Source organism: Rhinatrema bivittatum, chromosome 17 (genome assembly GCF_901001135.1).
Source record: "Rhinatrema bivittatum chromosome 17, aRhiBiv1.1, whole genome shotgun sequence".
Classification (NCBI taxonomy): domain Eukaryota; kingdom Metazoa; phylum Chordata; class Amphibia; order Gymnophiona; family Rhinatrematidae; genus Rhinatrema; species Rhinatrema bivittatum.
This window is the reverse complement of record NC_042631.1, coordinates 17,801,536-17,824,799: the sequence shown is the minus strand read 5'-3', so window position 1 is coordinate 17,824,799 and position 23,264 is coordinate 17,801,536. Positions and strand designations below refer to the sequence as shown.

Here is a 23,264-nt window from a genome sequence, read left to right as displayed (position 1 = left end):
AATGTTCTTATGTAATTCTTCCTAAGGTCCGCAAGGCTTAGTGTAAAATTACAGTGGAAGGTAACTGACGCCATCAGCCCCCGCAAGGAAAGAAGACGACATTTTAAGCACTTGAGAAGGAGCTAGTCCATATTTTAATGTAATTTTTGAATTACAATTTTTATTTAAAAATGACACTTCTTACATACATTTACAGTATATATTTGAGATTTTTACATGCCAGTCATTTATATTCACATGATCCTGCTCTGGGAGGCTGCCGCCTGCTGCCGGTGGTTGGCAGCGCCGGCTCTGCGCAGCCCCGGACAGGAAATGGGCCCGAGGTGAAAGAGGCCCGACGTCATTGAGCAACTTTGTTCAGGCTGAAAAACGATGCAGGCGCCATTCAGCCTTTCATTGTCTGTGCTTACAATATTTCCTCCAACCCTTTTAAGGTGACGAGCTTCAGCTAGATGAAAGAAAGAGGATGCTAGGACGGGGGGGGGGGGGGGGGGGGAGAACCTTGGGAGGGACACACAAAATTTAAATTTGGCTGGGGAGCAGAGCTCCCGGAGAAAAAGGAAGTGGAATGTAATGAGGACCAGAGTCTCGTGGAAATTTTTTTTTTATTTAGAAAGAGGACTTGCCTTTATGTTAGCCTAATGTTTCATTATCCTAGCCTGTGCATTTCTTAGTGTCTGTTCTTGAGTAATTCACCTTGTCACTTTGGGTTGGGCTGGTTTAAAATGATTGCCAGCAAAAACTCTTTTAGGGGTCCTCTCAGTCAAAAAAAAAAAAGTGTTTTTTTTCTGCTAAAGTCAACAAGTAGAGTCGCAGCAATGGTTTTATTTTTTAACTGGAGGTTTAATCCTCTTGCATTGGCAGTAGTCTTAATGCCATCTTTGTCCCCAGTGGGTTCGGGTGGCAGAGTACCCTCCCCAGGGAGCCTAACTCAAACCTAGCCCCAGTGCAGCATTTACGTGTGGACGTGGACAGGCGGCGATTAATTCTGGTACTTTATAAACGGTGCTGCGGGAGCTGTACAGTTCATAAAATGTAGGTGCAGATGTTTCAGTGTGCACACGAATATCTCCATTGCAAGACCATATTTACTTTCTCTACCGATTTTAGAAACAAATGTACATGTAATATCCCCAATTTATAGGCGGTAACAGGTATTGTATAAGGTACTTGTGCGCTTGCTTGAAATCACCTGTTTGCCTATACCTCTGCCAGGTCCGGTAGGGCTCCAGTTCTCCCCGACCTCGCACCCAAACACTGCCGCTAACAGACAAATCCGATTTGACATATGCAAGTCAGTTAACGGGTAAAAGTGCACAAATAAGTTCAGTACTATAGATGCTTGTATCGTTTACAAAATGGCAACTACTTCTAACCCATGGTCTGGAGTGCCCCAGCCTGCCCATCTTTTTTCTGTAGATAAAATGTTTGCACAAAATGGAAAATACATGTGTGTTCTTGCCATTTATAAAATAGCTCATAGCTTGCATCTTAGCCAAAAGATGAAGATAGCTGAGCAGCAGAGCTAACTACTCTTACATTTCTGTGTCAGATATGTTATTTCCCCCATTTTGTGTCTATGAGAAATGTGCTTGTTTTCACAGCGTGGTGCTCTCATGTATATGTTAATAACCAGATCCCACTAGGATAGAAACCCTTGAGGTTAGGAACAGATCCAGAGAGGATTCAGAAGGGTTAATGTGAGGAATTTGGTTGTTAAGGAGATGAAACAACTAATGGAGCTGCAATTGAGGATTTTTGTAAATAGCTGTCTGCTAGCCTGCAGCGACCTGACTGTCTTACATTGCCTGATACCCGCCTGGGCTGTGTATAGAAATGGAGATTAGGAGGCCTTGCCTGATTGGATAGGATTCCAATCTCTGATTACTTGGCTTGCAGATAGTAGTGCCATAAGTCTGGGCGGGTCCCTGCCACTGATGGTCGTGGTCTGAAAGAGAGGATCTGCAGTGCTCCGAAACCATGGGAGTCAAGAGCACTATACATAAAAATGGAAGTAAGAAATTGCAAATCTTAATCCAATAACCTGTACTTAAGGTTTTTACTTCACTCCCTGCTGTGCCAGACTGAATAATGGTGCCATGAGGATAAGGGTCTCTGAGATGCAATCAGCTCTGCATAGGAAGAGGAGAACTTACTCTTGCAGAACACAGGGGGGAAAAGGCACAGGTAGAGGAAGCTTGCAGATGATATACAGGGGAGGGGAGGGCTTGCAATCCTCATACAAGAGAGAGCAAGATCATTTAAAAGGAACCAGTAGCCACAGGAATAGCAGGTAAGACTGGCAACCCTCAAACTGGGGAGAGGGAGAATAGCTGCAGTTTCTGGATTCCAGGAAACAGGCTTTACACTCTTAACTAGGCCAGAAGAGGGAATGAGACTGATTTAACCTGAACATATGCTGATCTGATATTCTGTCCTCTGGCATGCTGGGTCCTATTTTGGAAACGGACTATTAGGGTGCAGGCAAGCATACGCACTAGTGCCAATGGAAGAGGCTCCTGTTTTCCTGTACTGGCCTGTAGAAATTCTCTGTCCTAGCTGGTGTATGAAGGAAACACGTGCAAGATCACATGATAAATGAATAACCAGAATCCCGGTATCTCGTGAGCAGTAAGCAAGACAAAAAAGTTAATAGAAAAACAAATAATCTGGAATGGCTGAGCCCACCTAAACTAATGCACCTGCTGATTCTGCCCCAAGAAAAAAAATCTTCCCTCTTTTTACAGCTCAGCTCACCCAAAGAATCAAGCCACTTAATGACATAGTTTATGCAATCGAGTCTCACCACTAACCTAGCCCATTCAGCCTGCCAACTGGTTAAGCGCACTCAATGACTGACTTCCTACTCAACTTGCTCAAAGGCCCAACTCACTCGATGATCCAGCTCGCTCCATTTTTGTCAGTTTACTTATGGGATCCAGTTTATCACGACAGGGTAAAGTAATACTGGGCTTTGGGACACAGGAAAAATTAAAGGGCAGTAGTTCTGACCTTGTCAAAATATAAAATACATTCATCTTTTACCAAAAGATTTCTTCATAGGATGGAAAAAAACACTGTTAGGAAGCAGGATTGCTGATTTTAATATAAACCTGTTGCTTTCACCATGATCTTAACCATTAAAATATGGGTTTTGACATCATCCAATAAGCATCTGTACCGTAGGGTTGATGCATGTTGGTTGGAGCATGTACTCTCGGTGGCTGACGGGCACTGGTGTGTGTACACCTTCAGGGTTATAGGCCTGTGCCAGGAGCAAGAAGGCAAACTTAAAACTTAACCACTGTTGAGTTTTGGCAGCACATTTCTTAACATGGCCAGAGCTACTCTTTTGATATCAATTGTATATCATCATCAGTCATTAATATTTACCAGATATCCCCGGGTAACTTCTGATATAGAAATCTCCTGTCAGAAAATACAAGTCTGGCTCGCTCGTCTATATTACATACATACACCACTAGCGAGGCAATTAGTTGAAGTCAAAGAGAGACCAGAAGACTGTGTTTTAATCTTTGTGGTAGCTTTAGTGGTGATCCAGGGGAGGCCAACGTTGTCACAGCAAGTTCCATTTGCAGAATAACTTGATATCCTTAAACTGGAATCTCTCTGGATCTGCACCTGAAATCTGAGCAGATCATTATGTCCACTCATCTTTTTGTGCTTCACAAACTCATCAAACCTCTTGGTTTGGTTTTTTTTTTTTTTTAATCTTTTGGCGTGGCAGTTTTCTTCTTTTGGGCTTCCATTTCAATCAGAACCAACTTCTACTGGCCATGAGCCCTTATTCACAACTCTGAGGATTGTTGTTTCCTCCTATTTTTATATCTCCCCGGTTCAGCCCGGCTATTGCTGTAACAATCCGGGGCCAGGAGCCGCCAATTGTGGCTCCCTCCAGAACCCCAAGCCTGGCTACTAGGTGTTGATTGTTGAGTAATGGCTGAGACTCCAGCCCTCCATGGCATCCCCAGCCCGAAGAGCAGAGTCCTAGCCAGGAATCGAAACCAGCTCTTGCCACTGGGCTAGCCCTGATCCAATCTCCCCTTAAACATGGCCAGAGGTTTAGCTAGGGCAACTTCTGGAAACATAGTTAACATTCTTGCCACTGTCAATGTAACAAACTCCTTATAGAAGTGATGAAGCTACATCTTTCTAGTGGCAGAAAATGTCCCCTTGTTTGGTTTATTGCCCCCATGGCAAGATCCTTATATGACTCTAATGTATTAGACAATGCAATCATATTCCCTCTCTCTTCTCTCTTTTAAGAAAGATATATCTTAATAACTCTTTCCTTACTGGGCAGTCTGTTCACATTCTCTGACTTTTTTTTCTATCTTTCATAGCCACCTTGAAGTGTGCTGCCCATAATTGTATCACATGCTGCAGGCATGGCCTAACAATGCCAAACAGTGCCAAGAGAGATTAATATACTCCTAATTTTAGTACACACAACTTGTTCAGCCTTAGTAGCTATTACCTAGCTTTGAATGCTCATACCTAAGTTATCCCCAGAATGCACTGATCCATGCAAAATATATATTCTGCATATCCATTCCTGCCCACGTTGAATGTCATTTGCACTTGAGCTGGATGGTGTTTATAACCCAACACAACTTGGTACTATCAACTAAACTGTATTGCTAGCAATTATGAATGTCTTTAATAGGGGCAAAAATAGCACCAACAATTGAGGCAACACCACTTGTGGCTCTGGCCCACTTGGAATTGCTTTGATTGATTATTATCCATTAATACTAGAACCTGCCCTCTAGGCAGTGTTTGTCCAAGGACAAATGGACTCCCCAATTCCTATGCTTTTTTATCTTGTACGATAGCTTTTCATGTCATAATATAGCAAAGTCCAGTTGAATTGTATTTATGTTGATTCCCATCTCTAGAAATGTTCCTCGCATTATCAGAGGAGGCTCGTTGGACAGGGCCTATTGCTCCTAAATCTATATTGAAGTTTCCAAATTCTCCCCTGACCTTCACGTCGCCTAGCCACCTCTGTTCACACAAGTCTTCACTGGTTTATTAAATATTATTGAAGGGTGTGGGTTTTTGTTTTTCCAAAATTAATATTTTAAAATTTTGTGCCAGCTGGTTTTACAGGTGTAAGATGGTGTCTAAACATTTCCTTCTGCTATTGGGCTGAGCACAGTTGTCACTCTGCCAATATCGGTTTTTTGGCTTACTCTAATTCAAACAAGATTCCCACAGATCCCAGTCCGCACACAGCAACTTCTTGCTTTAGACTCGACAAAGTGTCACACAGCAACCATTAACCTAGAAAAACCTCTTTCGGTGCAGAGAAGACCCAGTGTAGCACGGTTACCAACCTCATCGAGGACTTCCCTTTTGTGCTAGGTTGAGCCCAATGTCACCCGTCTTTGCTCTGTTCTGGATCTGTGGCCGCACAGGCACCAGTCCCCCTGTGCAGTATTCTTCCCTGCATGACAATGGCTCACTTCCAGGGAGATGAGAGGACTTTTTTTTTCTAGTGTCCATCTGAATCCAGAGGAGGCTGCAGGTAGTATAAAAAAATAAAAATGAGTTCCATGTATAGAAAAGAAAAGACAACTTTGCTGCACTTGAAAGTAGAATGTTAAAAACCATCAATGTGTGGATAATACAAGCATCCAGAGTCCAAGGTTGCTTTTTACAAAACAGTGAAGTCGTTCAATGCCTTTGTGGGAGGCCAAGCTGCTGGGAGCCAGCTCTCTTATGACTTGGTGTTCGAGTTGGCTCCTGAGCTGGGAAGCCAAAGGAGACCAGAGTTTCTGAGTCAAGTTCTTTATTCTTGGCCATGTCATAAGCATGTTGGTGCTTTGGCTTGTGTCCCTTTCACTGCCTGAATGTCCCTAAGCATTTTGATTCCTTGTATTTTTTTTGTTTCTTTCACGAATGTGGCACAAATTTCAACGGGTGAATAGAAAACCATCTCCATGCTGGTGTCAAACACTGATGTCCCAGGTTTGTGCTTGATGGAGTCTCTCTTCCTTTCCTTTCCATCCTATCTTGGGCTCCTGATTTCAGTCACACAGCCCCATTCTCCTGTCTGGGTTTCTGCACAGCAGTACGGGGGCTATTAAGAGAGGGAGCCAGCGTGCAGAGGAATCCAGCCAGCAACGTGAGTCCTAGGCCCCCCCAAGCACAGAACATGGACCATCCGTAGCCATGACTAATATCCTCCGGGAGTCCGTAGATGTACTGAGGATGGCGCGAAAGTTCAAAGTTTATTCCAGCCACGCAGGTGCACAAGGATATTATACAGCACGTACCTGTAAGAAATGGTTCAGCATTAGTGTTCTCAGCAAGTTAAGGTCAACCATCTGTGTCCATCTAAAATGCTGTGTATGGTCCCTGAGGGCACCATCTTAACAGAGTAGCAGTGGGATAATCCCCGGTAAATCAGAAACTTCAAACACTGATACCTCTTCAGAAATGAAATATAGTGCAAATACAAATGGGAAGGGGCATCTTAATAATTTTATCTTAACTGCTAACATCACTAGCACTGTTGGTATAGCCTTGTGACTTCCTTTCAGCTATGGAGACTAGGATTGCCACCTGCTCCATGTCATAAGGAATGGGCTAATCCAGTCCTGGCTTTACTCTATTGCACCAAAAAGAGCTCCGATACTACAAGTATTCCAAGAAGCTGTATTGAAAGTCTCATTTGACTACAGCTTAAGATAGGTCATGCAATTGTCTTTACAAGACTTTATATGACTGCAGGCACTCACTTTTCAATATCTTTTGGACTTTGTGGATACTGGTCTTTTCAAGAGAGATTCTTCAACTTAATGTTGTTTATTTTACATGCATTTCACTTAAAAAAAAAGTATTTAAAAAGTGGACCAGTATTATACAGCATATCATATTGAGTATTAGCTGACAAAATGGTGGTCCTACATATATATTATACATTGTTCATTTCTGATTTACTCTCCCATCTCCCTTGCCTCTCTTGTTGTCTTCACATTCCATAAACCAAGTTCCAGCAACCCCTGTTCAGTGTAACTTATCCTTATCTTTCCGTGCTATTGTTAATGTTATAACACCCCCTGTTCGATGTGAACCGATATGATATGATATGGTTTCATGAATGTCGGTTATAAAAAAGTATTAAATAAAATAAATATATTCACATCAAAGTAGATGAATGTGCCTTATTTAAACTCGTTAAATCAGATGACCAAGCTCTGTTTAATTTTTTTACATCTTTACTCTTATAGCATTCAGGGCCTTGTAGTTCTGACTGGGTCACTGATTTTCCTAAGAAAATTAGCGCTTCGGATCCATGCATTCATTGGGGTACAGCCAGGATAGATGTCATGGGGCCAAATGGCAACCCTAACATAGACCTCAGCTGCAGCTTCCTCTTAATATTAGTTTCCCCACTGAACATGCTGACTGTTACAAAAGTTTTCCCCTCACTAACACGGGTGCCAGGATCAAGGCTAGAAAGCTGAATCCCTCTGTGCCTGTGTGTGCCAACATAGATATCCAGGTACAAGGCTATAGGGGAAAATCCCACTTTTACTATGGGGGAATAATCATAGTGACACAGGACCCAAGGCCAGAATGGCAAATCCCACCCCGAAAGTGGGAACCATCATAGAGACTCAGGAACAAGACAAGAGTGAAAGATTTCAGTTATCCAAGGGTCAGGGTTGTGTGGAAATCCCCTCTCGTACCTATGGGGACTATCAGGGATGCCCAAGATCAAGACTAGAATGGCATTGTTGCTGTGTGTTACCACCATGGTGAGCCAGTATTAGAAACTATTTTCCAGGAAGAAGAATCAAATATTTTAAAAACTTACAAGATATGAACTATGTTCTATAACTTATTTCAAAAAGAAAATACTACTAAAGTAGGGAATGAAAAGAACGTATCTTACCTCCCATAAGGAAGAGCAAACCTGCCACATACTGCATCAGATCATGCTGCTTGCAGCAGCCGAGGACGCCGACAATCCAGCCAAAAAGGATAATGGACACTGCCATGCCAAGGAAGCCGGCTGTCATCCTGCGCAGGTCTGTCCAGGGGAGCGTGAAAAAGAAAAGCACACAGGCAAGGGGGGAATGAAATCTGAGAGGGCTGGAAACAGATCGAAGACAGAGATCAGACAAAAAAAAAAAAAAAAAGAGGTAGGGTCAAGAACAAAATAAAAGAGAAGCATCGAAAGTAGCCGTTGAGAGAGAAGAGGAGGAAAGCAGGAGCGGAGTTGGAAAAGAAAAAGCAAAAACGCTTGGTTCTCCTCACAGCTGGTGGAAAAAACAAAAATAACATAAGAAGATAAGGCTTGCCTTACTGGGTCAGTGAAAGGGTTCATCAACACCTCTGCCTAGATCACCATCCCAGTGGTCAAGGGGGGTGCAGTCACTTTGTGTCTGTGGTGTTGGGGAAGCTAGCAGTGGAAGTCTTGGACAGTGATGCATGCCCCCCCCCCCCCCCAGTAGATTAGAGCTGGTGAGAGCCCCCAAATAAGAACCTGGCAGCACATCATTCAGAGGGAAGGACTGGTTAGCCGGGGGCCTCGTTTCCGTTCATACCATTTCTTGATTGGCGACTACATGTGCGTAGGTGCAAAGATTTGCACCGTGTTATTTTTTTTTAAAAGGAATTTTTCTAAACAGGCCTTTTTCAGAATTCATTATCATTACTATTTGGGGAGTAAAATTTCCCTTTAGATTAACGAGTTAATGAGGGATGGAAGACTGCATGATTTAAGGACCATCCTTCCAAAAGATTCCATCCACTTTAATGCTCAGTGGAGTAAAAAAAAAAAAAAAAATCTGATAATTTCAGTGCTCATAAAAGGTGCCAGATTAACAGCATTTGAAACCAAAAGTCTTCTGTTTAGCCACAGGGCAAACTTCCCTGCCATTGTACGTAAAAGCATGCGCTGGAGCGTCCTGCTCGAAGGGTGAGAGGCTCGATTTGGCCTCTGCCGAGAGTCTCAGCAAGTGGGTCAGATAATGGTAAACTGGGGCTACCTTGCCATCTGCGGTGATTAAGGGATGGAGAATGTGGGGGTTGATTCCTGTGACTGGAGTGAGGGAGAATTAATGTGCGTGGGCGCAAGAGAGGGGGGAGACCATTGAAGATGGAGAGAGAGAGTGTGTATGTGTGAGTGTGTGTGAGTGTGAGAGTGTGTGTGAGAGTGTGTGTGAGAGTGTGTGTGTAAGTGTGTGTGTAAGTGTGAGTGTGTGTGTGGTTCCAGTGATTGGAGAGTTAATGTGTACGGGTGGGGGTGGCCAGTGACTGAGGAGATGGAGAATGTACCTGAGGGGTAGGGGGTCTTAAGTGAATGGGCAAATGGAGAACGTGTATGTTGGGGAGGGGGGGCCGTGAAGATGGAGTGTGTGTGTGTGTGTGTGTGTGTGGAGGGGGATGTCCAGTAAAGATGGAGACTATGTGTATGTTTGTAAAAGGGAAGGGTGTCCAGTGAAGGTGGAGAACGTTTGGGAGGGTGGGGGGCAGGGGGGAGGACCAGTGACTGAGACGATGGAGGATGTGTCAGTGGGGGAAAGCAGGAGGGAAACCTGGTGACTGGGGAGATTGAGAATGTGTATTTGTTGGGAGGCGGGGAGGGCAATCAATGACTGAGGGACTAGCAATGTAAGTGAGGGGGAGGGATGCACGCCTGAGAGACAGAGGAGGGCCACAGAAACTGAGGGAACGGGTGGATAAAGAAGATTAGCCTATGGTTTTATTGCCTGATGGTTACTTACGCAGGGCATGCCACTCGTCCTGTCGGATGGTCTTGGTGGTATTGATAGGCAGGTTCCGTGGCAAAGAGGAGGAGGTGTAATGATATTTCACAGGTATGCAGCGTTCAATGATCCCTGAAACACAGATACAGGCAGTCAGAAATCAGTGCCTCTCCCTCTGCCACCCAGCAGAGAATGATTCCCAGTTCCAAGCTGCAGCACCCCCCATACTGGAACTCCTGGGAGATAAGTTGCAGAAACTCAAAGTGAATATATCCATAACTCCCCTGGGGAAAAAAACCCCTGCAAGTGCTGACTCCTGCACAGCTGAAAGGTGCAACTGCTCCGACAAAACAGGACAATGCAAGCCTTCCCCGGAGCTCGCTCTGAAAGGGCTAATGAGAGATCTGAAAATGTAGCACTCCGTGTACTGACCAGCCACGGCCCCCGTCTCAGAGAAGACTTTCTGACCTACTTTAGAAATATATGCATACCAGTTATAGAAAAATACACCGCATGCTCCAGGAGCGCCAGGGGGAGAGACTGAAGAGCAACAGCCTAAAATATGTCTTCCCAGAAAGGGTGCTGAACGCATGGAACGGCTCCCTGGGGGGAGAGGAAAATGGTAACGGAATTCATGGGATAAGTACAAAAGGGTCCCTGGTGGCAAGAGAGCTGGCACCTATTGGCACTGCAGCGGGGCTGGTATTGGCAGACTAGATGGGTCTGGATGGTCCTTCTGTCAGGTACTACAGTATGGGGAGGTCTACTCTGCTGCCCTCCCTCCAGCACAGAGGCAAAGGTGGGAGATACTGCAGGCAACAGGGTAGCTGGGTTGGTGCAAACAGGCTACACCTCCCCAGAAACCAACTAGGTTAGTGCTGGCAAGTTGGTGGTAGTCATATATCATTTAATGGTTCTATGGGGAGGGGGGGGGGGCGAATGTTTGGGCAGCAGATTCACTGGTTGTTTGGATTAGTGGTAGAAAGGGAGGGGGGGGGGGGGCCACAAGTGCTGGATCACGTACAGGATGGTACGGTAAAGAAGCAGCGGGGTAACCTGCCCGGAGCAGCAGTTATGACCTAAAACAAACGGTGGTAGGGGCTGCGTTGGCACAACCTGTCCGGAAAGGTCAGAAACCTAAGCAGCAGCAGCAGGACTGCCTCAGGCCTCCTGGAAGGCACTGGTAGGAAAAGGGTTAAGAAGGCAGGTAGGTAAATAAATAAATAAATAAGCCACACCGAGGGGGGAGGGGGAGCTAGTGTCCGACTGCATATGGACATTAAGTATAAGTCTGTTTATAGGATGAGGTACTCAAAGCAGCAGAAGCTCAGCTGGGCAGACTGAAACACCAATTTGGTCTTCATCTGCCATCATTTAGGCTTCCCAAACTGTGGGGTTGGGACCCCCAGATGGGGGGGGGGGGGGGGGGGGTCACAACATTTTCAGCTGGGGGCCACAGGGTCCTCAAACTGAAGTACTCTTCAGGCCCAAGTGGAAGCAGCATTGGGGTGGGGGCCCGTGAGCCAGCAGGCACTCACAGGCCCTGCAGGGTCCTTCCTCCCCATGAGTTCCTGGGGTAACAGAAAGCCCGGCGAGAGGAGGGATGGGGGGGGAGGGGGGGGGCATCACAAAGCCTGTGAGCTTGCCCTGGCTCAAGGGCTTCCATTACTAATGCTGCCATCGCCTGCAGATCACCCTCAAGCTTGGCACCAGCCACGAGGGGAGGGGATGCCCCTCACTCACAACTGAACCTACCCCACATAAAAATGTTGCCCCTGTCATCCATCTACCTTCTCGTCCCTCCAGTTGCCATCCACTTTTAGCCCGGGGCCCAAAGGAAAATGTTGCCATTGGCCATGGCAAGTGGTATTTTGGGAGGAAGGGCTGTTCAAAGGGAGGGATCAGATGCAGAAGGGTTTGAGGGTTGGATCAGATGGAGAGGGATTGGCTGTGGATGGTGTGAGAAGGGGGAATGACAGAAGATCAACCGGGGAGGTGGGGGGGGGGGGGTGAGAAGACATCTGCTGAGGGCGGTTGTGAAAGGAGGGTTGGATGAGAAGAGGTGAGGCTGGGAGAGGGAGAGATGAGAGTGAGGCGGAAAGGGGCGATGGGGGTGAGAGGGACGGGATAGCAGAGGATCAGTTGGGATTATAAAAAGGGCTTGGGGGTGAGAGAGGGGCAGCTGTGGGATGTAAAAAGGTTGGGAGGGGGTGAAAGACAGGAGATGGGCTGTGGGGGTGAGAGGAGCTGAGGACTGAAAGAAGGGGTCTTCTGGAGAGGAGCAGATTAAGAGGGGAGGTCTTCTGGAGGGGGTGGAGGTTAAGAGAGGGGATCAACTGGAGTGCAGGGAGGGTGATTTTTGGAGGGGACCGCACCCCTGCTAATCTGTTTTGCTGGTCCTCTAGGGTCACGTGTCACATTGGCTGTAAGTTTGTGAAGCCCTGATTTACGGTGTTACTATGAGTCGTTCCATATAACTCCAGAACATCAAATTCTTATAGGGAACCCTAGATTGTACAACATGGAAGCAACAGAGGAATTTTCTATTGTCTGCGATCAATTTTTTTTAGCTGTATACACAATATTTTACCAGTGTGCACATCAGATCTGGTTTCGATCCATTGCTAATCTTCATATGTATATAATCAGAAAGGAGAAAAACTATTGGTCAAATCAACTGTGAACATGTTTTCACAAATTTTTCATTCACTACTCAGCGATGGGGGTGGGGACACTGCTGCTCAGTGACTAGGTTGGGGATGCCGTCACTTGGTGCTGGGGGGAAGACACAGCCGATCAGTAATGATGCTCTGTGCAGGCTAAGAATACCCTTGCTCTGTGACCAGATTCATGGTGGTGTTGCTGTTCCTGCAAGGATATAGGATTATCGCCCATTTACAAGTATATAATATTTAAAATATAGTCATAATCTTTTTTTTTTTTTTGGCCTGGCAGTTAGCTTCCAGCTCAGACCTTTATTGGGCTATGGCACCAGGATTTCAGCCAACAGTGCTGGCCCACTCCCTCCCCTCCATCCTGCCCTTCCTCCCCATGCCATGGACCTCCGAACCCCTTTATTCCTCACGCTCTGGACCTCAGGAGCTTAACTGCAGCAATGGAAGCCCAGACGGGAGTGGAACCTCCGAGCATAGGCCGACTCTGTCCCCCACCCTCGCTTTACTCTGATGGCATCGTCACCAGAACAGAGCAGCCCGAGTTCCATGGGGAGAATGAGAGAAATGGCCAGAAGGGAAGGGTTCAGAGATCCAAGCTGCGATTGGGGATCTGCAGGCAGAAATGCTGTCGTTCCCCCCCCCCCCCCCCCCCAAATTTTGCTGCACAAGACACAGGTCTGTACACAACTACCCATGCCCTCCCCCCTTCCCCCATTTTATCCCATCCCACTCAGCCACTGCTGCAACAATCCTTGGCCAGACTGTGGCTCCCTCTGGAACCCAGTATGCACCCCTAAGTCGGTTTACTAAGTTTCACCACCCCCTCCCCTCCTCCACGAGCTGTGAACACTGCTCACACATGCACCCCCAGCCTAGGAATACTAGACCGCACCGCCACTGAACCACCGGGTCAACCCAAATTGCAGCAATATTTTAAAGGTATTTAGCTCCTATAATAAAGGAGACATTTCCGTCACTGTAATTATTTTCCTCAGAGTCTGGGTATTATGATGATATCAAATCTTGCTTTGACAGCGGAAGTGACAGTAACGTAGGATTTAATATTGGCATTTTTTGCTATGGGACATTTGTAAATGAAATAAAACAACTGTGAAGGCTGCCGGACCCTTCAACCCACACACACCCTTGTCGATGTTATGGCTCCTCAGTGAGCTACTGCGTATATTTCCATCCCTGGCTAAATGCTAAAAGCATGCATTCTCTCTTGCTGTGGTTTCTTACGTTACTAGAACCACTGGCTAATAACAACTCTATTATGCACACTTATTATTTACAGAGAGCCACAGAGTCCAACCTTCCTCTGATTGCCTCTCAGTTCCCTCTGTAGGATAATTCCGAGGAAGATGAAAAATTCCTCTGCATCCCTAGTCAGTTCTGCCACAGAGCAAAGTATGTGATCAGCTTGGAACCGAGGAGGAATACGCACTTTGCCAGTTGTGGAGATTTACTATGACGCCCGCCAATATCTTTGTCCTTTAACAACTTGCCCCATTTAATTCTGAATTGGTTTAGTCTTGTAGGCCATAACTATTTCTACTGGCAAAACTTTTCATGATTTCCCCCATTCTTTGAATACCACCTCCACCACCTTTTGAAGGTAGTGAAGTCTTTTATCTCAAACTTAAGAGGCACTCCCCCTTGTTTTGTTTGTTTATTTATTTCTTAACCCTTGACTACCTGTCTCATCAAAAACATCGAGGCGGGGTACAATTACAATAAAATAATCAATAAAATGATAATACATCAATAATAAGATCAACATAAAAATCTCACAATTGGATCTGCTTTGTTAGAAAGATCATCTGCAAGACTCCTGTAGAGCCCTTTCATCTATTGCATCATAACAACTAGCAACTTTTCTTTAGGATACAGTGAAATGAGACCCCGTACAATCAGGATGGGGCTCGTCTTCCTTTTATCACATTCAGGATTCTCTGCAGGATGAAATACATTTTCTTAGACCAGGATAACAATTAGACAGAGATGAGATCACATAAGTCCCTTCTGCCTCTGAAAGACATACAATATGTTCTTGAAAGCTGAATGGACAATGGGGGATGATAAATCAAATCAAAGCAATCATATCTTTCAATAATGTTTATGCTGATCTAATAATAGGTATCATAACCTGCAAAGAATTCAGTTTTCTCCAGGATTAATACAGCTCTTTACCATTCAATATACAACTAAGGATCATCTTATGTATGTACACTGGGACCCATCCTTTCCATTGTCTCCTCTGCTCCCCCGTCAATGTCCAATGTGCTGGGCTGCTGCTCTACCTTCCTTCAGCCCTTTGGTGATTGCTTTATTCACTCTTCTGCCTTTCCTTTCTCTATGGGGCAGCCATGGTCAGAACAGCTTTCTTTTAGTGGCTGGATTTCAGGAAATTGCAGGTAGCTAGAGACAGCCAGGAGATTTATTTCTCATCACTACAATTTCACTCCATCCCAGCAGCTGGGAGGGGGAGAAGCAAAGTAAGTACTCTAGATTAAAATGATTAAATTGCCTAATGGTTTCTCATCAGAGACTACGGGCAGTGGCAGCCCCTGACTGGAATGCTATATAACCAAAATGTAATCCAATGAAGTCAGCCCCTTTCCCAGGGATGCTTGATGTAGTAAATAACAGCAGTTAAATACCAAAATGGCCCCTCTAATCTGCCCATCGAGGTGTTTAGGGTTGTAGCTGCCGCTCTGTGCAGGTGACCCCCCATTGCTTTCTGTTTAGGGTTGTATCCGCTGCTCCATGCTCCCAGTAGAACAGAATACCAAGACCTAGTCCCTGGTCCCTTCACTTTCTTCTCTGGCACAGAACCAATGGCCATTGCTGCAGTGGAAGGGGCACTTCCCACTTTCCATTCCACAGTTTATCCCTTTTTGGAATCCAAATTTCCTTCTTCTCTTCGAACAGGCCAGACATGTGCTGAGTGTTGGTGAAGTGTCAACATTTGCAGATGACCTAAAATTATTCAGATAATCAAAATCAAAGCTGTTGTGTGCGATTGTTATGTAATGGATTTGTTTTTATGATGTGCTTTTTTATTTTGATATTTAACCATTTTTAAAATCTATTAAGGTTTTTATAATTTTGTGTTTGATGTACCGTGCATTATTTTGTCTGTTAATTTTATATCTGATTGTTCTTTCTTTGCTTTCTCTTCTCTGCTTTCAACATCAACATGGAAAAGCAGATTACAAAAGCCCATGACAAAGAACTATAAAAAAAAGATCACAGAAAACTGAGAGTGGTCAATAAAGCAACAAATGAGGTTCAACACAGATAAATGCAAAGTAACGCACATGGGGAAACAAACCAGATGCCTCTTATGCAATAATAGGTTCTAGTTTGACTGATACTACTCAGGAAAGAGATTTTGGAGTCATTGTGAATAGTGTTCAAGAAACAACCTAATATGCAGCAGTGGTCAAAAAGATCAAACAGAATGCTAAAAATTATTAAAAAGGGATTTACAAGAATAAGCCAAATGTCAATATGCCACTCTGCCAATACATGGTATGTCCACTGTTAGGGAGCGCTGGGAGAGCGGTCCCAACTTGTGGAGATAGTGTGCCCTTAGGCCTCGGCATGACCCCAGAGGACTCCAAGGCAGCACCAAGGTAGGCAAGACGTGTCCCAGCATGGGTGGAGCGGACGGTCTGACCCTCTGCCAGACCTGCATGCTTCTGGGGCCAACACATGGTGTTGGTTATTGAACAGTCCTCCAACCATTCCCAGTCCTTTCGGACCTGCCACAAGGAATGACATGAAGCAGCAGGCTGGACTACGGATGAGGGCAGACGAAGGCTCTGGAACATAGAGACTCTAGACGTAGACGAGGAACTTGGAGGTACAGACGAAGACTCATGCAAGGATTTTGGACGAAGGTTCAGAGGCAAGGTACTGCAGGCAAAGGTATTCAGGAGCAAGATCAAGTACTGGGTTGAGACTGTGACGCAGCATGTCCTACACAGCCACTACCCATGGGCTGGTCGCGGACCACGCTTGAATGCAAAGCAGGCCCTAGACGAGGTGTAGAATAGATGAAAACTGGAACATGGCGAAGATTCAGTAGAAGCCTGTATCAAGGTGTGCCCTACACAGCCCATCCTAGGCTGGTCGCGGACCATGCTGGAATGGCACAGGTTCAGTCAGAGTCTTTGGCATGGATGGACGCAATGCAGGGAACTCCAAAGACTGGGACGGAAGCAAGCAAGGATTCAAAGACAACTCAGGACTGAAGCAGAAGTCTTCCAGAGGCTTGTACTGCGCAGGTGAAGATGGCCTTGTACCATGAGCGCCCTACACAGCCACTACCCATGGGCTGGTCACGGACCATGACATGGCACGCCAGGAAAGGAGGCGATGAGGAACCTGGGGTACAGGACATCAGGAACAGGCGAGGAACATCAGGACGGGATCACTGACATCAAGACGAGACATGGAGCTCCAATGAAGAACGAAGGCCTGACGGAGCACTGGAAGGCGAGACATCCAGGAGCAAGTAACTCCAATGCAAGGCAAAGCAGGACTGAAAGAGAAGTCCTTTTATAGAGCAGGAAGCAGGCAACTCCCTGGGAGGAGTTTAGATGGGCCACACCCGGCTGGCCCTATAACTAAAGAGAAGAGCTGCGGGCCAACCCCTTAGGAAGAAGGGGCGAGGCCCAAACCAGAAAGTCAAGGAGGAAGCAGAGCAGGCCTCAGGTAGGCGCAGATGGCAACAGAGGCCTCCCAGGCCATGGCGCAAAACCGGGACAAACTGTCCAGGCAAGGCCCCGGCTTTGGTGCGGCCTCCAGAGAAAAGGTGAGCGGCCTCCCATGGCACAGCTACGAGAGGAATCGTAACATCCACATCCTGAATCCTTTGTGCATGTCTGGTTATTGCATCTCAGAAAAGACAATACACTAATAAAAGGTTCAGAGAAGGGCAACAAGAATGATTAGGGGTTATGGCACATCTTCCAAGGAGGACAACCCTAAAAAAAATTACAACTACTCAGCTTGGAAAAGAGATAACTGAGGGGAGATATAATAGAAGTACACAAAATCATAAAAGGTGTGAGGAAAGTAAATACGTGATTATTATTCACGTCTTGTAGTACAGGAGCTAAGTGGCACCTCATAACACCATCAGGCATCAGATTTAAAACAAACAGAAGGAAGTACTTCTTCATATAATGTAGAGTTAACTCGTGGAACTCACTGCTACTGGGTATTGTGAGGCAAGTAGAATAATTGGATTAAAAAGGGATTAGACTTTTATGGCAGACAGATAAATCACACCATATTTAACATAACAGTCCAGGGATGCCCTGACCCAGAATAACATCCTTGACTGTTATGTTAAATATGGTGTGATTTATCTGTCTTCCATAAATGTCTTACAATAACGTGCAGGCAACTTTTCACTGTTTGCCACTGATGGGCTAGATGAAGTTCTGATTTGACCCAATTGGGTTACTTTTATTATTAAGTTCATCCTTCTTAGTGTTTCTGATCTTGTGCTTGGTCTCCTCTTTCTTTGCTGAGTGTCTACAGCCTTCTTTTGGACTCCTGTGCCTTTGTGTTTTCTCCTAGGGTCTTCCCAAAGTTTCCTGTGCTCATCTCCCAGTGCTGTGCTAGATCTCTGGAGACACTTACTCTGTCCTCTGGGACCTTTGTTGTGTTTCCTAGATCTTCTCTTGGAGCTGAAAGTCTCTTCAGCAGCACAGGAGAGTTCCAGGGGGAAGAGGAGCCTGTTTCAGTGCAGATGAGCAGCACCAGTAAGCGGAGGAGGGGAGAAGTTGTGGCCAGCCCTGAATCTGTAGGAATACTGACAATAGGGACTTTGTCTGCCATTTCTCTTCTAAATCCCTCACTGCATCTGGAGCGAAATACACGCAGAGCACTGCTTCAGGACCATGGACAGCAGTTTTCAGAGCTCAATTCCTGTGTATGCAGATGATCTTGCCATTTTATCTCCTACCCTAGAAAGTTTTGCAAGAGAAACTAAATCTGCTAGAGACCGACTGTAAATAATGGGCAGGTGAATTGGGAAATGACAACAATTATGATCTTCCACAAAAAAAAAAAAAAAAAAAATCTACAAAAAGATCAAAATTTAGCTAAATAACCAAGAAGTATTGTGCATAGTAAATTGTACATATCTTGGTCTGACTACACATACATCTGGGAACATTAAGTTGGCTATAAAGACAGTACAAGATAAAATAAAGAGCCTCCTATACAGAAAAAAAAAATGAAATCTCTGTCTAGTTTCAGCCACATAGTAAAACTATTACTAAATTATTCAGTAGCATCATTCAAGCATTTCTCCAACAGTCTGGGGTACATCATTAACACAAAACTATAAAGCATGGGACAGAATCCCAATATTTATTTAAAATCTTTTCTATACCGTCACTAAGTTATATACCATCGCAACGGTTTACATGTAGGCACATAAATTAAGGTAGGTGAATGCGTACTATAGTACATTCTAACAGGTGCCACAAAAGGTTCAGTTACAATATATCATACAAGACAATCAATTGTTTAGTGACAAAGGTCATGACCAGGTGTACCAGTAAGGTACTATTCCCAGGTAAAATTCATATTCTCAGTGTTTAACAATTACGTTTGTTGTGAAACCCTGCACTTCTAGTTTCTCTGTATTCACAGAAACTCTCCCAACAAGGAGTGCAGAGCAGGAGGAGGGCATTTCCCATACTACTCACCACAAAACAAAAATATTCAGGTGGGTAGCAGTGACACAAACACCCTCTACTAACGGGCACTTTGTGAAGCAACACAAAATCCAGCAAAAAAATCCCCCACAAAAACAACAACAACAAAAAAAACCCTACCTCACTCAGCACCTTTGTAGCAAATCTGCCATACCAAAACAGTACTACCTCCAGGGACATAAGCAGCAACCATACTACCCTTGAAAAGGCAGCATTCAAAGGCCCTTCAACCCCAATACTTCCTGCCAGAAGCAAATTGGGTAACAAAACAAGCCAGGCTGCTATAGATCCCTGCACAGCAACTACAGGCTAGCAGAATACCTCACCTCGGTCTCACACACACACACACAAATCCTCAGAAATATTCAGACAATATTCAGACAAAAACTGAACTGGAAACCCAAAGCAGCCCAATTCTGCATGCAAAGAGAAATGGACACGCATTTCCCCCTGTACTGTGCACGGTGCAGAGATAAGAGATGCACAGTCCCGAACCTGCCAGCAAAAAAAAACAAAACAAAACGATTTTCCACCGAGAAATGAGCAGGAAAACAACATACCAGCCTCAGGAAAGCAGGCAGCGCAGGCAGCCGTGAGCAGAAAATATTTCCCAGCCTGCTATCCAGCCAGAAACCCAACATGACCAGAGACAATACTGAACATGACCGGAATTGGAGCATGGTCTGTTTCTCGCCTGTATTTTATAACTTTGGCTCTTACGGAAAACTGCTTAGCAAATCTGGCCCACAATGTTTTTATTCTGGCAATGCACATCGGATTTTGTTATGCCAAGAAAATGGCCTGAATCTGGACCCTTTTGGCTGCCAGGAAGGCACTGAGCCAAGATCCTCTCCCTAGCTCCTTCCTCAGACACTGAGAGTGAGGAACCAACCTCGAGACCTGGACAGGGACATGGGAGCATCTGCCCGGGAAGCCCCCAGCTCCCAAGCAGACATTGCAGGGGCCTCGCGGCGCCTGCCTGCCTCCTCCATTCTCGGGAGAACACTGAACCACCAAAGGGGCTCCTGTGATGCAGCTAAAGAGGGCAAGATCGCACGCAATTTCAGCACCGACATCAGAAGGCGAGGGGCAACAGTCCAGAGATCTGCTGCTCTTCTGGATTGCTCCCTGACCCCCCCCTCCCCCCCCAAAGGGCAGGACCTGGGGCTGCGGATCAGCTGGACAGTGCACACCCCCCCCCCTGATCACAAGTCCTCCTGCACTGACCTTTGCCGATCAGCTCCTCGGTGTCCGGGTCGAAGCCCAGGCGGTGACACTTCCTCCACAGCCCGGAGATGGTGGAGTTGTACTGGCGGCTGCAGTGCGACTCCAGGGCCGAGCTGGCGTGCATGAGGTAGCGCTTGGCCCGCGGCGGGGCAGCTCCCCGGGCTGGGCTTCGCCCCCCGGCGCCGGGCACGGTCAGACCGCCCCCCTCCCCGCTTTCCCGGACCGGGCTGGGGCTGACGGCCGCGGGCAGCTTCAGAGGGCCGCCCGCCCGCCTCGGGCTCAGACCGGCCCCCACGGTGGGGCCGAGGCCGAGGGCCTTGGTGGGGCTCGGGCTCTCCTCCTTGGAAGGGCTGAGGCCGTGCCCCTTGGCCGGGCTGGGCCCGGCCTCCCCGGGAGGGCGCGGGCTGTTTCCCTTGGCAGAGCTCGGGCCCTCCTTCCCGGAAGCTTTGGGGCCGCCGCCCCCCCCGGGACGATCCGGGCCGTGCGCCTCGGCCGGGCCCGGGCTCCTGCCCCGGGGAGGCATGCGGAGGGGCAGGTTGTGGTTGGTGATGTAGATGTAGCCGGGGTCGGTCCTCTTGTTGGCGTAGTTTTTGCAGCGCTCACGGTGCCGCCGGGCGTCCGTCTCGTACCAGAAATCGGTGCAGATGGCCATGGCCAGCAGCCCCAGGGCGGAGAAGGCCAGGAAGAGCCCGGCGCTGGTGAGCAGCTTCATGGCCGCCATCTTCTGATTCAGCCTCTGCCAGCTCCCTCCCACAGCCCATGCAGGCAGCTCGGCGCGGAAAGGCGATCGGGGGAGGGCGAGGGCCAGGGCAGGGCTCAGGCCCCTGGAGCAGGAAGAAAGGGATCCCCGCCGTGCATGAGGCCAGAGCTTCCGATGCCTCCTGCAAGGAGGAAAAAAAAAAAAACCCACCTAAAGCTGGGAAGAGAAGGGAGGGGGAGGGCGGCGGCGGCGGCGGCCGCTGCAGTTCCCTTCCTGTCCTCTTGGGGCTGAGTGAGAGGCTTGAGGAGGGAGGGGGGGCAGGCTGGGGGGTTACGGAAGGGACGGCGCGGGCAGGGCCACGATCATCTCCCCCCGCATCCTCACGGCAAGGTCTTTCCCTGAGGAGGGGGCGGACTCGCCCCCGAAGAGGAACCCAAATCGCTCCCTGGCGGCCTGGGGGGGGACACCCCCAGCAGCCCTGAACCCTGCCGCCGCCGCCGCTTTCCTCAAACCCACGCCGCAGGGACATTTTAACTCGCACAACTCGGGCAGCTTTGGGAGAAAGAGATCCGCCTCGTCGGGAAGGCTTCTTTTTTTCTCTTTAAAAATCGCTTGCGCATTCACCTTGTCTGCCCGCCTGGGTACACATTATCCGCAATTTCAGGTTAGGTATATTCACGGGAAAGTCACAAACCCAGAGAAAGTTTTCTGGTAAAAAAAAAATGATGGATCCAGCCCAAAATATGAAAAAGGGGAGGGGGGGGGGGGGGGGGAATCCCAAACCGAATCATCAGCTTTTCCATCCAACAGTTCCTTAACTCACCGAGCATCTGTGGATTTCTTCCTTATAAATTAGGCTGAAAAACTGGAGTTCCCCTAAATTGAGATCAAGAACCTGGTGCTCCTGAGAGCTCTTACATTCTCCATGGCTCCTTAGTTCTGGACTGGGTCTGTGTCCCCGGGCAGGGCGCACCCTAGTGGGGTGTGGGGCCCCAGCCGGTCCCCCCCCCCCCCCCAGATACTGAACAGCACAGAAGGGGGGGGGGGGTACGGTCCCTTCTGGCCTGGCGCTGATGTCTACGTCCATGGGCGGCTGCAGATCCTGCCGCACCCATGGGGTGCGATGTTAGACATCAGGGGCAGGATTTGCAGAAGGGCATAGGCCCCTATTACTCCCAAGGAATGCACGACCCAGGCTTGCTGGGGGGCTATGCATTTAAGCCCGCTTATAAAACATTTTACACTCATAGTTGCTCTTTTGTTTCAGGGGGGAAAAAAACCGCAGCACTCATAGGCCTTGCTCTACAATTCTTTTTTTTGTTTTTTTTTTACTTGTTGTTTTGGGAGTTCCCAATTTATGCAGGGTAAAAGGATCCCCCTTAGCAGGATAATCCTTGTGCAGAACACGTATCCCCCCCTGCTAATGACTACACCCCCCTGCCCTCTTTGTCAATCCTGCACACCCCCCACCCTGGGTGCTGCCCTGCAGGCTCCCTCCCTTCCCTGAGGCCCAGAGCCAAGGAAGACGATGTCTTCCCTCCTCTTGCTCAGCATCCAGCACAGATTTGGCATCACCCAGGCCAGGGCCTGCAGTTTAAAGTTTACAGCACTGCTGGGTGGCGCCAGGATCAACGCTGGTGCCAAGCAGGAGTAAAGTATGAGCATCAACTCAGATTTCGTGGCCTGGGCCTGGAGAGAAGCCTGCGTGGTCCCAGGGATTCCAGGTCAGAGGCCTCAGGCTGGGTGGGGGTGGGGGGGTGTTTCTCAGGTCCAGTTCTTCAGGGACTAGGAGTCTGTGGTCCACAGTCTCACAGGAGGTTGGAAATTGTCGGGGGTATGTGTGATCAGGGTGTGCCGCTGGAGGCTGTTTGTGTGCCGCAATCATTGCAAGGGGGGGTCGGAGGGCCGCAATCACCACACAAGTTGTTGGGGAAGCAACGTGCTATAATCACCTCTGGGGAGGAGTGGCGGGGGGGGGGGGGGGGTGCTGATTGGGGGTAGCCAGCTGGATTTAAGGCTTCTGTCCCTGTGCATGGGCGTAGCTAGTTAAATCTTAAGCTGGCCCGCACTGACAATTTCAGTGACACCACTGAGAACTCCTGCAGTCTGACTGCCTCATGAAACCAGGGAGCTATGTTTAGCCACTCCGCAAGGGGTAAGATTGTACCAA

General features: G+C 47.5%; 1 protein-coding gene across 2 annotated transcripts; it reads right to left on the bottom strand.

The window, feature by feature from the left end:
* Positions 1-115: 115 nt before the first annotated feature.
* Positions 116-21,264, bottom strand: LOC115079284 (transmembrane protein 178B-like). Of its 2 annotated transcripts, XM_029582673.1 has the most exons (4): positions 20,395-21,264; positions 9,765-9,878; positions 7,928-8,065; positions 116-6,302 (listed from the first exon to the last, which is right to left on the bottom strand). In XM_029582673.1, the coding sequence occupies exons 1-4, from the start codon at positions 21,113-21,115 to the stop codon at positions 6,058-6,060; spliced, it is 1,218 nt and encodes a 405-aa protein (XP_029438533.1). In that variant the 5' UTR covers positions 21,116-21,264; the 3' UTR covers positions 116-6,057. The 2 variants fall into 2 exon arrangements, with proteins under 2 accessions (XP_029438533.1, XP_029438535.1); XM_029582675.1 differs by lacking the exons at positions 116-6,302; positions 7,928-8,065 and adding an exon at positions 8,081-8,294.
* Positions 21,265-23,264: the final 2,000 nt, after the last annotated feature.